The 18,366-nt window shown below is 34.8% G+C and overlaps 1 protein-coding gene across 1 annotated transcript; it reads right to left on the minus strand.

Moving 5' to 3' along the window:
- Positions 1-2,447: 2,447 nt before the first annotated feature.
- Positions 2,448-9,866, minus strand: LOC135205464 (grpE protein homolog 1, mitochondrial-like). The gene is made up of 5 exons (XM_064236118.1): positions 9,693-9,866; positions 6,215-6,359; positions 5,418-5,531; positions 3,984-4,103; positions 2,448-3,043 (listed from the first exon to the last, which is right to left on the minus strand). The coding sequence occupies exons 1-5, from the start codon at positions 9,773-9,775 to the stop codon at positions 2,846-2,848; spliced, it is 660 nt and encodes a 219-aa protein (XP_064092188.1). The 5' UTR covers positions 9,776-9,866; the 3' UTR covers positions 2,448-2,845.
- Between the last annotated feature and the right edge of the window lie 8,500 nt (positions 9,867-18,366).

Consider the following 18,366-nt stretch of genomic DNA (forward strand, 5'->3'; position numbering starts at 1 on the left):
CACTGCCCAACAGCATGACAGGTAATCCATATCGTGTCCGCAAATGATGGGGATCGTCACTAACTGATTTCATCCTTTCCTCTTCCGTCCCACTTCGATGGACCCGGAAAGGGGAGCTGTAAGGACTAAAAAAGTTCTCCACCCTTCTTACATGAAGAAAGCAGCTGCAATTGCCTTGGTTTCTAAGGCTGAAAATTTCTTTGCACAACTGAGGTGAAGGGTTTTGGTGTACCCAAGGGCTTCACAGGTTTCTTGCCTCCCTGAGGCAGTTTGAATGTAGTTGCATGGGAGAAGAGGGAATCTTGGGACTTCTGGCACACCACCATGGTTGTATTGGCTTTCTCCAGATGGAAGTAGAAGCAATTACTCAAAACAGATCAGTTATGCAGCAGGAGACTTCTTTTAGGTGATACCTGGCAAGAGAACAGGGAGAGAATGAGTCTCTCCATCAGAAAACCAAGTTAGCCTACTAGTTGGTAACTTGTGCAAGATAGGTATGGGCCTTGCTGCCTGACACAATTAACCTCATAAAATCCCATTTCCTGTTCACTATGCCTGTTCGGCTAAAGCCTAGTTGAGGTGAAAAGTATCCTGTAAGAATCAAAAGGCCTAATAACAGTTAGAGCAACAGCAATAGTCAAAGAAAATAATAATCTTTAAAAATGAAGATTCTATACTCATCATTTAAAAAATGATACTCTTAGTTTACAGCCGTCATGTATCTAAGGCAGATGTAAGCTAAACATAAAAAGGGTGTAAAGCGAGTTTATGGAAATATTTAGAGAAATGAAAGAAAAAGTAATTCTGAGCAGAACATGTTCTTTAAAGATTTGCATTTTCAGGCATTGTTTGTTGGTGAGGTGGATTTTAAAAATAATCTGTTATCATTAAAAGGCCAAGTAAGGTGACGCACACAGGGTGTCGGAGTACACACGGCCATGGGGAGGGGGAGGGAGCACAGAGTTGATCATGTCACTTGTTACTCCAAGCAGCCTTGCTTTTACGCCAAGAGCATGTTCGGTTACAAGTGTCAGATTCCTTATTCATTTTGTGAGCAAGAAACTGGATACAATGCCTTACCGTTCCAGTATATGGAATATGCAAATATGAGGTTTATGTTTTGCAACAGTGAACTCCTATGTTGTATGAAAAGTTAAAAAAGGAAATCAGCGATTAGGCCGATGTGAACAAAATACTTTTAAATTAAATGTATTGTTTAGATATGAACTAAGTGTATGTATGTATCATAGAAACCTTCTCCCTGTCCGTCAATGGTATTCACTGGACTCTGATAAAGAAGAGAAAAGGAAGCTGGATGGAATCTCCTTTTCATTAAAGATAGGCCTATTCATTGTACACATATCAAAGATTTAAAACATTATCCAGCATATCAAAAAACCTTTTTTACTTCATCAAAAGTTTTTCATAACACACCAGTCGAAGGAAAAAACACAACTAGGAAAATGCTTTTGTCTCTGTCAGATGAAAAAGACTTTCTTGATACATAAGGCTATCATTAAAATTAGAAGTCTATTCACAGGTAATTTACTAATTGAAATGGATTTAATGTTACATTTTCCAAAAACCTGCAAGAAAAAAAAAACATAATTAAAAGACTATGAATACCTTCCCCCAATATCCCTGACTACTCAGACATCGCATACGCCATCTTGGCTGAGCAGCTTTAAGGAAAAACAGTTACTTTAAAAATTCACCTCACCAAATACATGTCTACAGAACATTTTCTGCTTAGAATGACTTTCTTTCATTTATCAAAATATTTGCATAAACTGGTGTTGCACACTGTATAACTAAAGGATTCTATGAATGATTTAAAACCTTTGTATGTACACCAAAATCATTTACATATTGTTTCATACTGAAGACAATTTTCATATTACAAACTGTTTCCATGCAAAGAGCAAGAGAACTTTGGAAAGATCAATAAAACTCTTTGTTTGCTTTTATAAACATATATTACACAAATTAATAATTTGATGACTGGTAAAAGGGAGCATTTGTGTATACCTATTCACAGCAGTAACAAAATTCAAAATACATTACAAAACTTAAAAATTTGTACAATTATAGTAAATGTGAAAAATTAATTTTCCCACAATGCTTTCACCCGGAATATTTCATATTGCAGAAATATAAGACATAAATTTAAATCTGCATATTTCACATCACTGGTGAGTATGAGGGAAACAAAGCAGAATTTTATTTTTAAATCAATAAAGCTGCCCAAGGAACAGCCCCTCAAATATTTGACCGACAAATCACACTGTCTCACATGGTATTTTACTAGACTGACAAATCACACTATCTCACATGGTATTTTACTAAAAACTCCTGGACCCTCTCTTTCAGCGGGGAATCTAAGCAGTTTCTACATATGGCAACAATGAGAACATTAATTAGCCGATAGAAACTGAATATGCCATTTGTTATGTGCAAAGTGGTAAATGAAGTCAAAATTAAAGTACAATTAGGAAATAGAAAATGATCTGACATTACACAAAAATGGATAGTTGTTGCAAGCTGAGTAAGCAAAATACAATGTGTAATTTTATAGCCATTCATTCTTAAAACAAATTTTACTTCGTGTTTTTTTAACAGCAATAACAAATAATATCTGGTCCTTTTCACTAGCATAAAAAGAAGTAATTACCAATCAGTCTCCTAAAATCATTTTTTGTCAATGCCATTAGTAATTCCCCAGGCCATATTCAGGGCTACATCAACTAATGGAATAGCCATTAACAATTCTGTACAACAGATGAATAGTTTTGTAAGGTAATGAAAAATCTGTACAATCCTTAAATGAACTACATTTACTTCCAAATTAAGAATCTTTAACAACTCCGACCTGAGCTGAACGAATACACCTAGCATGAAGTTTCCAACCTGAGCGAATAACATGAGCAACAGTCCCAGGTTCCTTGTCTGGTGCCGCAAGTTCAAACATTGCTTCCTGCAGAGAAGGATCAAATTTATCCCCGATCTCAGGAATGAACTGTGTTAGGCCATGCCGCCGAAAAACCTGGTGGGAACAAAATCTACTGATATTTGGAATTGCAAAATTGATAAAAGTAAATGCTTTGATACACATGCCACAAAATAATCAACATTGGAGGCGAGCTGATATTACCATTACGCCTCCCACCCATAATACAATAATTATGCCAATAAAATTTAACAGCAACTCTCTAAAGCATGTAAAAAAATCATTTACTTCTTACACATTTAGCCTACTCAAAGGACACTCAAAAGTTACAGAATACCATTTTCAACAACTTAATGATATTCTTCAATCATAAGGGTACTAAATTTTACCCAAGCCCAATTCCTCCTCCGCAAGGTTTTGAAAACACATTTATGTGTAGGTACACCTAAGAGATAAAATTGTACCTGAACCCTATCTTGATTAAATCATGGACCTTTCCTCGGAAAAATATTACAAACAATCTGATAGATATATACATTTTTTAAAGCATATTTTAAGATTTTTTTCTTATAGTTACCTATGTGCCTCAGTATCAACATCAACATTTAATGGAAATTAGATAATGCATTTCTTAAAATATGCCCAACTCTAATGTTTACTAAGGGTACCCTCACTCAGATGCACTTTCTATTTACAGCAAGTCAGGATTTGAAATTGGGATTGAATTAAATTCCTCTTGTAATGCATTCAAGTGTATCAAGTTCTTTGACTCTATTACAATGCGAATCTGAATGGAGCAGACTTTAATTCAATTTCTGAAACTCAATGCCCAATTTACTCTCTCCCCTTATAAAAAAAAAAAAAAAAAAAAAAAGAAAGGGAATTGGTCCTCAAGTAACCAAAATGATTTTCAGTGAACTGGCTGCCTTCAGAGAGGTATATTAGCCTATTATCCTTGTTTAAACTATTCTTTTCCAGTCTTTTCATCACCTTCAATTAATCAGTTGAAAAGACGAAACACTGAAGTGATACTTACTGACAGTAACTGATTTTCCGTCATGACTAATCCATCGTATAAAGTCTTAAGATCTGAAGGGCCTTCTTTGATTCTCTCCTCAGGTACACTACTAACTGCCTTGTGAAATACATCTGATACCTAAAGAATAAAAAGATAGTTGAGAATGCAACACTGAAATTTCAATACATTATACCCTATTTTATGCTTAAATAGCAAATTAATAAAATATTACAGGAACAACTATATTTTGATACAGGGACAGCTATACGTATTTTGATACTATTTATCTGAAATTTCAATAGTGTATACATAAACAGTTGTTCCAAGTCTATAGTCTTAGATATCAACGGCTTAGAATGGAGCTAGGTATTCAATGCGTTTAGTGATCTCCAGAGTATTTATATGGTGGCATGGGCTTCACTGTGTATGCGTGTGTGTGATTTCTTTTTATTTTATTTTTTCTTTTTTAGATGTGATCAGATCGAACCTTTTAAGTCCTCTAGCATAAGGCAAAAAGATAGTGTCCAGGACATAGGGATAATTATCCATTTCTCAAAACTTCCCCCACTGGTTTCAAGATTAATACATAATCACAGTCACTAAAATATATCTAACAGGGAATCCACTCCTTATGGCAATAAGCATTTTGTGTATCATCGATTTTTGTACATAAATAAATTCCATCAACCTACTATGTTCAACTAGTGCTACATGAGGAATAACTCATTTTATGATGACTTATATGCATCACCCACTAACCAACTAGTCGGGGGGAGGGGGGGGGGGGGGACTTGCAAGGTATACTCAAGTTACCAAAGGTTGTGTGCATTATCACTTTGACTCTCAGATGTATTTCATTCTGCCTGTCTAATTTCCACTTTTCAAAATAATTCTAGAATTTTTACCTCTACCTTCCTCCAGTGACATCCTTAACGGAAAAAGAAAAGCCTTTTTGTGCTGGAATGTGATCACCTAGCATTATTCGACTACTATGCTTATACAGTAATAGACAGCCACTGAGATTATGCTACAACTTGGCCTTAGGTTGTATTGCAGAGATTTCATATCACCTGCTATTTTATTACAGACCAGACATTGTATTTACAATTATGTATTTGCATTGCATACTTTACCATGAACTGATAGTCCATTTTTAAAATCAAGCATTACCAACAAGTCTTTCACAAGCATAGTCAATTACACCAGGAAAAACGTGCACTAATATCTGCTTTGTAAAAATAAATAATTCTTGCAGTTTAATATTATTATTGTTATCACTATACATTAGTTAAAGAGACAATGCAGTCAGATTGCTAGACTCTCATAAGGCTAGGCTGTAGAATTTGTGTTTAAATGTAATGTAAAAATAAAAATTATTCATTTTATCATCACCAAACATTTTCTAATGTTATGGCAAGACTTGTAATAAATGACTAGAAAAAATGAACTTACCTCTAGAAGATCTTTACAGAATCCCTGTATACCATACTGCTTGGCATCTTTTATTTCTTTTTGTAATCGAACTCTGACATTTTCTCTGTCTGCTAACGTCCTTTGATATTTATCCTGTGTGAAAAAGGACTAATGCTAGTAGCATGAAAACTATAACAACACTATGCTTTTCTCATCTAAAATGGCTTCCTTATGCATAATGATTAACGATTTTGACTCTAATTAGTATATATAAATTTACCAGTTACTGAACAGAATACCAATAAAAATACTCAATAACTTAAACATAAGATGACACTGGAAAGCCAATACTACTATAATATTATTGGACTTTGTGTGTAATCCTAAACCCTAGTGCTTTCTGTTAATTATAAACAAAATCATTGTCCATCATTAAAAGCCATAAAAAAATCCTTCAGTATACTGAAGAATATAAATATACTTGAGCCTACACAGGCTACTGTAACATCTCATAGGTTAGGCTTAAGTATATGATATCCACTTGGAGTCTGCATACTGTAGTACTGTCTTTCTAAATCAGAAATACAAGTTAACAGGTCTTATATTGGTTGCAGATAAAAATTTATTACTTTGATAAAAAAGTGAAAAGTAGTTAAGGTAGGTAAATTTATTCCTTCCAGTGGGTTATCCTCAATATATCAAGAGGCATAAAAACTTACGATCTAATTACTGGTGTTATATTTGAATCAAATAAATCATGATTTTGTAATTGCAAACTTTCAAACATCTACTTAATGTCTGCATACAATAACACTTCTAAAACTACAACCTCATACCTTTAGATCCGTTGCCTTTTCTGCTAGATTTTCATTTTCCTTCATTAATGCAGCAATTTGCTCTTGAAGTTGTTTTTCTGTTTCTGTACCTTCTGCTGGTTTTTCTGCTGCAGCACAATATAGACGATGACATCTGTATGTCCACCTGCAAAGCATCCTTGGTATTAGTTGTCTTATCTTGTACAATATGTTAGTATAGACCAGTACAAAGTTAAAAGCTTTTGCCAACAACATAATTTCTTCAAAGATTTTTTGATATACATGTGTATAATTTCATTTTTACTATATGCCACTAAAAACTATTCAAACAATGTATACAGTGAGTATTTTTCTACCATTACATAAAGGTTGGAACTCAAAATATGTATATATCGTTTTTGAAACAATAATAAGGCACAGTACTCTTGTAGCCTATTATGCCGTAATTCATTTTTATTTTCCTTCATATCATGCTTTCCTGAATTATTAAGCACCTCAGAAAACTATACAAGGAAATATTTGGTTTTCCAAGCTTATTAAAAAGGTTCCATAAAATAAATGAAAAGTATCCAGATTAATGCAAGCCCTAATAAAAAGAACAACTACTCTGATATCTACATGAATACTACATTAGGGTATACTACATGGTAAAGTAGACTGCATACAAAATGCTAAAAGGTAGATATAAATATTATTTACTGGGCTTGACAACTAAAGTTTTGACAATGTAGCCATTTCAGTCTATTTTATCTTCTAGATTTACATCAGAGATAGCCAAGATACTTTTTCTCAGCCATATTTGAGGTCTTTTTCTCAGCCATATTTGAGGTATATTTGAGGTTAAGTATTACATAATTTAGATGAGCAAGTATAATATGTAGATCACCTAATCCACTTGCCATGTAGAACACTGCATCCTAGGTAATGTTAGGTTAGGTTTTGGTGATGTACCTCAGAACCAATTCCTTCATGCTGTTGCAATTGGAGGCACACACTTCTACAATATATTAACTTTGTGGTCATGTTCAGGTATCCTCATGAGGTATAAGCCACAAATAGCTACAAGCTACCTTGTAGGTGCTGCTGCAAATTCTGGCAATTCTGGCCAAGTCCAAGTTAGGAGTGTTGGAAGATACTGATGATCCAATGTACCAGCAAGAATGGCATGCAAATTATCAAGCAGAATTTACTAACGATAAACCAGACACTCGAAGATTTGTCAGCCAAAACTACTCAGCCAGCTGTCTTACTGATAGCAAAATGCGGTGCGCTCAACTTGCTTTGTAATATGCAAACAAATTTTCTTTTATTTTATAGATATGTATACACAGGGAATCCTCTTTCCACTAATTTTTTTTTGTTTTTTAAACTGGCTATCCTTAAGTTTGCCCAGTCAGCAAGTTAAGTCACCATGTAGGTACTTTATAAACATCAGGATGGTCAGTGCGAAGTGAAGTTGATATTTAAAGTCCAGTAAAGGTTAATTATCTTGCCAATAAACACCTAATGGTCAGGAGGTTTGTCCCTTTCTTACAAGCAGTAGGTACTACAGTATATACTCACAATTAGCAGATTTCTCTATAGACATATACACATCATTCGTGGAAAATTCACCTGTTTGTGTTATTTTTCACTGAGAAATATTCAATAATTACAGTACATATTTTCACACTTTCATGACTAAATGCACTTTTTGTGATAAAACTATTAAAATACTCAAGTAGATGCATTTCAAGTTTTTTTTGTGTGTGTCTGAACTATCAAAATAGTAAGTAGTTCTATGCATTTTTTAAAAGGGTTTTAAGTATTTGCAGATTTTAGCTATGGTGGGGGGGTTACACGTCCCCTACAAATTCGAGGTCCATTATATTGGTATTTTTTTTTGCATGGTTAGACTAAGGAGGTCCAAGAGAAATATAACCCTCAAATCAGGTAGAATGTAGCACCCAGGTTATAGAATGTAGCACCCAGGTTAGATAAAGATGTACTCATGTGATTATGTATTATATAGTATTACAAAACCAATAACAAAATTTTCAATAATTTCATGGTATATATCTGATTATTTTCTCCTTGTGATTTTCATTGGATAAAATTTAAACAAGCTTTGAACATTCATGATCATTATGTTCATAAGTGGCCTAACCAACAGTACACTATCATAAACTAGGATAAGCCCCTGGTATCCTAGGTTAGGTTAAATTAGGTCAAGTTTCATTAGTTCATTTGAGAACAAAAAGAGCGTCAGAAATGTTCCAAGCACATTCTAAAACAGGAAAAAGATACAGTATTATCAATTCCAAAATATTGTCAAGCTGGGCCTAATTAGATATAAAGTAAGCAAAGCTTGCTCTACTATTGATGTTGGGGCTATTAACTTGGAAATTGATTTTTCATATACTTTTAAATATTTCCAAGTTGTAAGTAAAAATTTCGAAAGCGTTTTGGTGGTTTGGCCACCCTTTTTATTACCCTCTGTTTAAATCATAAAATATGGCCTTAATTTCTAACTTTGGAGAAAACACTTACTTCGAAAGGAGAGTAGAGGTCTTTAGCTACTTCTCTCACCACCAACAACTCGTGACTGATGACCATCTCCGGTGTCAGGACGCGTTACAAGTACTTCTTTGGAGGGTGGCCTAGCCGTGGTAGTCGGTAAGTTGGCCAGTCCATGCGGTGTTTTACCCTATACCTAATACCTAATGCAGAGCTCTTGCTTATTTCTACCCTGGCGTGAAGGCTAAATGATCGAATGGCCTCCTGGCGACCACCTGGACGGTAGCACGACCACCTTCTCAAAAAATATCTTTATAACACTATCTGTAACCTGGGATAGACATCAGTCAGGAGCCATCAGCCGTGGAAGCAACAACTCGAGACCTCGACTTAGGTACCTCTAGTTTAACCTAACCAACCTAACCTAACCTAGGCCTGATTGGCTAATCCAACATGGGTTAGCGTGGGCATTGGACCTCTAGCATTACCTAGATACTTATCCGTCCACCACCAACTTCCCCCCCAAAATGCAGTCAACTGGTAAGGGGTACCTAAATGTAGAGTATGGGGTCATGACTACTGTAGGCCTACTACTACTAGGTAGGTATAGTAAACAATTTTAAAGTAGGAATTTCAGAGGGGAGAGGCCTACTTATTACCCAAGCAGATTCGTGAACCTCGTAAGGTACCTACAAGCGGGTAGGCCTATCATACCGGTAACCAAACCTTCGCATGCGACAGAAGATTAGCCCCCTCAGCCACAGACCTACTATTTTAAGGTAGAATTACCATATACTTGTAATGGCCATATTGGCAGCATTAACAACACAAAACTTTATCGTACGAAGTTTGCGGAGGAAAATACGATGTCATAACCTAGGCCTAAAGAATTCATTCCCGTAAGGTTACGTTAGCCTACTAGTTTTAGTTTTTGTCAGCCGGTTGGGAATACCAGAATCATTTATAAAAGGCTGATTTAGGAAGAAACGTCCAGTTTACTCACCCAGTTGTTGGCGTCTTGCAAATCCGCAAAGAATTTCTTATAAGCGAATTACAAACAACTTTACTCATGCTGGTTATCGACATGGTGTTATAATTTTTACGATTCGTATGGACAACTGAGAAGAACCAGAACGAGAGACGCTGTAGCGTACACAGTGTTGCACAAAAGCTTCTTTATTCTATATTTAACGCTGAAATATGGTGTCTTTTGGCTATTATGAGGGTTTTCATGAAGTTAGTTTGTAGTTTCACATATTAACATTCTAGTTTGGTCATTATTATTGGTATAATGAAAGCGTCGATGCCACCAATGAAAAGATTTCTCGACAAGCATATGTTCATTTCCAGAACCAGTTGTTGATCAACCATAGATATCATGTTATATAACCCATGTAAAGAAACATTATCTGGCACATATTGCCATTTTATTCCTGCTGTTTTTGTTTGGAAATCCCTCAGCTAAAATGACTGTGCGTCACTAAGATATTGTATTATTATTGTTAGGATTTTCGCTCTTTTTTTTCAGCATTCTTGGCGACATGTTGTTTTGCAGTGCCTACACATGGCCTCAATACCATTGATAGAATAGGTAAGAAAATTATTTGATTGCTGGACGGTATCCTGAGCCTTAAACAAGGGTAATTAACAAAACTGAAATAATATAGCAATATAATATAGCAATACAGTATTATCTACTGAAACTTGTGTCAAAGTGACGTTGTGAGGTTCGTTCATTTATATTATATATTGCTTTTTAAAAGCCTAATTTTATGTGATAGTAATAAATATAGTTGTTTTAGATATCAGTGCAAGGCAGTTTATATTGAATTGTTCGCAGGACTTCTTAAAGATTTCATGAAGAAACTACACTTTGATCTCTTTGCCTCTCCCACGTTGTTTCATTGTTTTGTGAGTTAATATTTCTCTGTGTGTAATTATTAAAATTATTTTGTGTTCTCTAGGTAATGAGACGATCTGAGTATAGAAGGATACTACATAGCAATTTTTTTTTTAATGTGCATAAATAAATGAGATTCTTATACCGAGATACCGGCCCCACTATTGTTATGTAACTGGTAGTATGCCTAGAATTATATTTTCCTAGTTTGCGGTCAAAGAAAACTTGTCATTTAACAATTACATTTTAAAACTACCGTATCTGAAAATAAATTTTGATTAATGAAATGTGTAATTACATATTTTAGCGATTATTATTGGGTATTATGTGGCAGATTGTTTTGGGAAAGAGAAACTTCATCTATGTAGTGTTTTGAAATCTGTGACAGGAAGACCTTCTTCAATATTCAGATTGATGTAATACGCTTTATACACCTGAAATATTAAATATATTTCACGAACATAATATTTATTTGGAAGATTTCATTGCAAATAACGTCCATGGCACGTTTGTTTCAATTTACTTTTGAGTTGTGAAAATGTCGACAAGATGACATTCGGAAATGATGCAATCTCGTGATGGTCTGCATTTTCTTTTGATCGAACGAATTCATCCTCATCACCTCACCAAGTTGCAACGCCGTGCTTGTTTGTAACTAAACTGAACATTGGAAAACTGACTGGAAAGTATGACTGAAGGATTTAGAATGAAATTTAAGAACTGTGGTAGCCTACTATGCGAGCTAATCCTAGGACACTTACTTGAAGAAATATCAAAAGCCATAAGAATTCTAATGGAAACGGCAAGTGATTGCGGCCTAGATATACGTAAATGAAGACATTGATAGTCAATGACTGGTACAGTATTGACGACGAAAAAAACATGCCTCATATTGACGGAATAAAGATAGTTAAGCAGATAAAATACCTACGTGTGACAATCAGCAACACAGAAAACTACTTTAGAAGATGAGTAAAAAGGCAGAATTAAAGCACAACATTGTGCAAATGGGCAATGCAGTCATTAGTAAAACCTGTAGCAGGGTAAAGATAGGGAAGCTGTACCTACTGGAAGGGATTGGCTATGCCATCCAACATGTATGTCATGGAAGTCATGAAACTTTACAACAAACATATAAATGAACTGCAAACAGATAACTAAAGGTACCAAGGTGTGCCAAAGATCTGAAATAGGGGCGTCCTCCTGCCATTGAAGAGATATGAAGAATAAACTATTGTATTTGAGAGTGGTGAAAATATGAGATAACCAATAGACCAATATGAAAATGAGAAAAACCTTCGATTCTGCAATGAAGAGTCTCTGAAAGGATTATACACAAATTTAAGCAAAACTGAATCAATTCAGGGTAAGCAGTTCAAAGAAATGAGCAATGATTGGGACAGAAAAGTTGCTAAGAGAAATGAACGACAAGACAACCTTAAAAATCTATAGGAAACTAAGATTGAAATACTTGGAAATGAAAGTGGACTGTCGTTAGATAAGTTCCCTTACAAAAGAAAAAAATAACTTGTTAAATATTGGCCAAGGTTGAGAAGGAAATTTGGGAAGAGTATGCAGTGTGATTATTATTAAATAAATAGACCGATTAATTGTTAACTTTACCATTTCCTCGTACCGTTTGGATAAGATTTTCATTGCAAGCCGTGAATTCAGAGGGAGAATCAATGAAGATTCCCTTTCTTTCCTCAGTAGGATGTGAACTCCCTCTTGTTAGTAGGATACTACCAAATAGTGCTATAGTAGATTAACATCAACCGTGCATCTGATGTAGATCCCTCAGGAGAGAACATACATCCTGCCTATGTGAACTCTCGAGAAAGACTGAGAGTTTCCAGCACTGTGGTTAGCTTATCAACAGCCAATCATGAGCGTCGTAAGGGACTGGCCTAGACATCAGATGCACGGTTGATGTGAATCTACTATAGTACTTAAACCAAGATACAAAAGTGTAAGGAAACCAAAAAGTCATATGATGAGAAAGTAACCTGTAGATGCTCTCTCTCTCTCTCTCTCTCCCGTAGACAGACACAACCCCCCTTACTCACATTATGCCATTCACAGCTATTTTGTCATAACTCTCAGTCTTTCAGGATTTTGGTGCCCTTCTTTAATACTATCTCCTTCACGCCATGTACCCGTTATATTCTACGTCGTCTTCTCTTGCCTCTTAAACCCATCCAAATCTTGAACTCGTTTCATCAGCCTATTTTAGTCCATTGTACCCAAATGCCCAAACAATCTTGGAAAAGCTCTGATGTATCCTTTCACCTCATTTCCGTTCTTCTTACACCACATGTATCATGGAAACAATGTATCTCATCCTCTTCAACTTATTTTCTTTTATTTCCATTCAGCATCCAAACTTCACCTCCATAGAGGAGAGTTGGCTCAACATCCTGGACAACATAAAAATCAGTCTGATAACCCGAGTGAGAAACAGCAGCAATTCGCTCATACAAAGCATCCTAAGGAATGAAGCAAGAATATCTAAATTGTGGGAAAGATGGGAAAATGAGGCCTTTGTCCCCTAAAGGACTTAATCTCTGCATTGGCAAGATGTCATCTGCAGAATCTGTCATTATTATCATATTTATTGCTGATATTTTAGTTTTTCATTATTACTGTTAATACTATCAAGTTGAAGTTTTTCTACATTCAATTTTCGTATTTAGCCCTCTGGACCTGACTACTGTAAACACCTAAGGTCTCTAGCTGAAATTTAAAGTTATATAATATGTGCACTAACTATTGTAACTCTCAATGCATTTTTTCTCTCCAATATTATTACTGTTATTACCAGTATTATGATTATTATCTATTATACTACCTCAGGTATTGTATGGATAGTGCCATTTATTCATTTTTTAATCATGTTGTCTCTTGTATCTAGATTGTGTATGTTACTGTCTGTATTTTGTATATTCTATGTATATTTTCGTGAGCTGAAATAAAGGATATTATTATTATTATTTTTATTTTTGTATATATATTTTTTTTTTTTGCTCTATCACAGTCCTCCAATTCGACTGGGTGGTATTTAAATATAGTGTGGGGTTCCGGTTTGCATCCTGCCTCCTTAGGAGTCCGTCACTTTTCTAACTATGTGCGCCGTTTCTAGGATCACACTCTTCTGCATGAGTCCTGGAGCTACTTCAGCCTCTAGTTTTTCCAGATTAATTTTCAGGGATCTTGGGATCGTGCCTAGTGTTCCTATGATTATGGGTACAATTTCCACTGGCATATCCCATATTCTTCTTATTTCTATTTTCATGTCTTGATACTTATCCATTTTTTCCCTTTCTTTCTCTTCAACTCTGGTGTCCCATGGTATTGCGACATTAATGAGTGATACTTTCTTCTTGATTTTGTCAATCAACGTCACGTCTGGTCTATTTGCACGTATCACCCTATCTGTTCTGATACCATAGTCCCAGTGGATATTATTATTATTATTATTATTAATGCCCACTTTGGCTTCCATTGACAGCAGAAGTCTCTCTGAAGTCGTTTGCATACACCCTGATACCATACACTATTGACATCTATTATCTTGAGAATACCTTTCTATAATTTTGCAGTATTTTTCTTATCCTCAAATGTAAAACTTTGTTGGAAAAGACGAAAACGGTATTTTGTTTTCTATTTCTGCAGACACCTGTGAGTTTGTTTTTTAGTTTTGGAACTTGGCGCTGGAAGCCAATAATTGTACAAGGAGACTGACGTAGTAGGTTTGTTGTGACATCTGAACAGATCTAATTGAATGAGGGTTAATTTGATCATCCTGTGTTTTTCGTATATACGTATTTTTTTAGTGGGTTTTTATTTCTATTTTATTTTATTTTTCAGAATAGAAGTATTTGACAAATTGGCAAGGTCGTAAATGAAATTAAGTATTTCCTCTTGCATGTAGCCTACTGATTTTTTCGTAATTTTTAGAAAAATTACTGTTCACAATGCTTCCGATACATACCGAGGTGATATTGATTTTCTGTTTCTCCGTCTTTGTCCAATCTGAGGCCAGCATCACTTTTACGTCTTTATGTTTTAGACTTTTTTTCTTCCTTTTTTGTGTTTATAAAATTTCGTGTATAATTTTCTTCATCGTTGTGTTTTTCCAATGTTCGATTAGCTTCTTTCGCTAAAGGGAATGTCTACTGTCATCCTTTTGCTTTCCTGAGTTCCTCATGGCGCGCTGAACGCCAGAATTTTTACGTTGTCAACCCATGACGTCACAGTGTCAGGTCTGTGACATTTGGTTCTTTTAATACATAACTATATTCGCGTCTTTCTGGCTGTGGGAGGGATACTAAAGACGATGCAGTTGTATCTGGATAGAAGTGTACCATCTGACACGATTCATTTTTCTGACAGATATTAAATATTTGTTTGTCATAGTTCATGTATGTAATTTTGCTTTCTTCCCTCATATGCACATCTAATTTTCTCATCGTTTATATTTTATTAGTAGATTAGTAGCCTAGTGTTTGGTTCCATAATAATTATGATACGCAAAGAACAGTGGGGAATCCTGAATAAATGTGTTCTTGTGGCATATCAGAAATGCTGGAATTAAACCCGATAAAACTGGGAGCCTTTGAGAGCCTGCTCTGCTCTCAACTATAAATTTTCATACACAATTTTCATATTTATTTCCCCATTAATGATGAAATGAGTGTTGAGGGTTATGATACTAGCAGGGAAGATCAGTTATTTTCATTGAAGCCCCTTTCCCTATGACTTGCATAATTAGTATATCTTTATATGATGTAAGGAATTTCATTTTAAGGCACAATTAGCAGCGAACTCTTCCAGAACCGGTCTTTCTATTAAGGAAACCCCGACTTTTATGATCACAACAATCTGGAACACATCAGCAAACACTTTACTCTGTCTGGCTGAAGGCTACTTACTATACCCCCACCGCCAGGCAGTTAATACTCGTTAATATTCTTGACGTTTATTGCCCAAATCTAAGGGCATCTTCTCTGCCTTCTCTTGACCATAACCCCTCAACTATCGTAGTTAGCCTTGATGCTGCTACAGCATTTGCCTTTGCGTTTTGTTCACCAAGGATCCGAGCCACTTGCATTTCCCCTTCGGCAAGTTTTCATTCTGTTTGTAATAAACCCTAACTTTACAGCGTCGCATTTCACTGCGAACGACCGCTGACGAGAAAGAAGTCCTTATTACTTTACTCTTTCAAAAGGCACCTACATTGCTACCGATACTTCTCGTGGTGTTATATAGGGATTTGTTCTGGACCCTTCCCGTTTCTCCTCTTTTATGTATGGCTTTTCCCAGACCTGCATTTTTGCTTAAAAAATTCCTGACTTTGCGTATAGATCGTAAGACTAAGTACTGTCTGTTATATTATGTATAATATATATATATATATTATATATCTATTATATATATATAGTATGTATATGATATATATATATATATATATATAGATATATATATATATATATATATATATGATAATGCATATAAATATATGTCTTGCCGTTGTTGAGCTGGGTGGAAGACTATGTAAGATTTTCAAATATATATATATATATATATATATATATATATAGTAATTATATATATATATATATTATAATAATATATATATAATATATATATATATATGATGAATGGCATATAAATATATTGTACTTGCCTTGTTGAGCTGTGGGAAGCTGTGTAAGATTTTCAAATATTTCATAAACTTAAATCATTCACTGACTCATTCGTTGTTAGTGTGTTATTGCTTCTATTTATAGAACAGCCTAAATTCAGTGACTTAACAGTTTAATCAAAAGCTTTCCACTGATTCATCAATATTAATATTTAACTTTTTAGTAAGTTTATTTGAGATTTTTCACAAGTTTGGCGAGTCCTCTGCGCTCTTATGGTACCACATAGGTAATATGTATACTCTGTTTTGTTTTTGTTTTTTTTTCATCTGTCCATCCACCTGTGGTTGTCGCGCATGGTAACACTGCGTCCAGGGCGCATATTCCTGAAGTCTGGATGGAAATAGACCCTCTCGGATATTAGAACCAATCAGAGCGTGTTTTGGAGCGGTGACGTTGTGAGACTCCGCCCTCCTTAGTGTTACCACCTATAAACTTTTCTTAATTCTTGCAAAAGCACTAGTTTTGAAAATATTAATCTTATATAATACGTTATAATATTGGTAAATATATTAGTTATTATAGATGCATACAGAATATATGTATCAACTATGCTGTACCAGTTAGCATTTACGCTGTAGCTTATTATTATAAAAAGGTACTGAGAGTCTGAGTACGCAAGGTATATGGCACCATTGCTCTATGTAAACAAACTGCATGTGCTGTTCCTCTTCTGTAACTTATGTCGAATTGATTCGATTGAGTCAGTAGTCTATAGTCCTCCTAGTCGTTGTTTTCGTCGTGTGTTACTTGTACTTTAGTGACTATGGAGTGTACAAGAAATCCCGAGTTAATAGATTTTGAAGGCAGTGGCTTCCATAATATTATTTTGCAGAAAATAAAGATTTCGTGTGCTTACGAATTAATGATAAATCAAGGGAAGATTTCGACAAGTGGAGAGAAATATTCAACATCAAGAATTGTATGTGAATAATCTTTTGTATATAATAAACTTTTGTATAAAATAATCTTTTGTAAATAATTTGTTTTATTTCCTTATATTCCAAGCTATGCAGTTGATTTTAAAATTTACAATGAAATATCAGCAAAGGAAAGCTTTTTGGTATCCGAGGCTGCAATGGTAATATGTATAATACAAGCAAAGCAAAAATTTTGCATAGTTTAGGATATCTGCACAACAAAACCTGAGCATGGCCTTGGTTGTAATACACAGCGTAAATTTGTGCTTTATTACATATCTGTGCAAATTGAAAATTTTTTCTGGTATATATTTCTATGAATAGATTGAATTTGCTACTCATTTCCGTTGGATATTATTAAAAGAATATGTTTTTTTTTTATTGCAACATAGATTTACCCTAGCAACTAAAATAAAGGTCTATATTTCCTGTCTCACACCATGTATACTTCCGAACATGAATTACCATCCGTATTCTAGCCTAACCTGACTAAATATGTACATTTAAAAAATATTGAGTAAAAATTACAAAACAACAATAGAAAATATATATGTATATAAGCAGCAAAAAACAAATAAACTTGCAGAAGACATATATATGATCAACAGGGCAAAATTTGTGCATTTTGAAGGGTACAATGATTCCAAATAAAATTCAAAGTAACAAAAATTTTAAACTATCAGCCTACTTCATGTACTAAATGCCTAAGTGTCGAGGCCAATATGAGTAGTTGAGTCATTTTTTCAATGGGTGAAGTATTACGTAACGAAACAGCTGATTGCCAGGGGATCATAGTCCTCCTGTCGAGACCGATATAAGCAGTCAAGTCATTTTGCAACGAGTGAAGTATTACGTAACGAAACAGCTGATTGACATGGGATCATAGCCCTTCTGGTGTGTTTCATTGAGCAATGTTGCCAGCCATATGCCTTGCGTATCTCGGTACTTTTTTTTAATAATTATATTTGCCAATATTATAACCTCTCACAAGATTATATTCTCAAAACTGGTGCTTCTGCATGAATTATTATGTAATGAAGCGGCTGATTGTCATGGGCATGGCTTTCTGCGTGTTTCATTGAGCAATGGTCCCATATGTCTCGATGTCGTGCATTGGAGGTGATATTCATGATATAAACTCATATGTTACAACTT

The sequence above is a fragment of the Macrobrachium nipponense genome, chromosome 24, assembly GCF_015104395.2.
Source record: "Macrobrachium nipponense isolate FS-2020 chromosome 24, ASM1510439v2, whole genome shotgun sequence".
NCBI classification, from domain to species: Eukaryota; Metazoa; Arthropoda; class Malacostraca; order Decapoda; family Palaemonidae; genus Macrobrachium; species Macrobrachium nipponense.

What these genes read in the sequence shown, in the direction of transcription:
- LOC135205464 (XM_064236118.1), bottom strand. Translation starts at nt 9,775, where the DNA reads ATGTCGATAACCAGCATGAGTAAAGTTGTTTGTAATTCGCTTATAAGA. An exon ending in TGCAAGACGCCAACAACTGG is followed by an intron (nt 6,360 to 9,692) that starts GTGAGTAAACTG and finishes GATGCTTTGCAG; the next exon opens with GTGGACATACAGATGTCATC. An exon ending in AAAAGGCAACGGATCTAAAG is followed by an intron (nt 5,532 to 6,214) that starts GTATGAGGTTGT and finishes TTTTTCACACAG; the next exon opens with GATAAATATCAAAGGACGTT.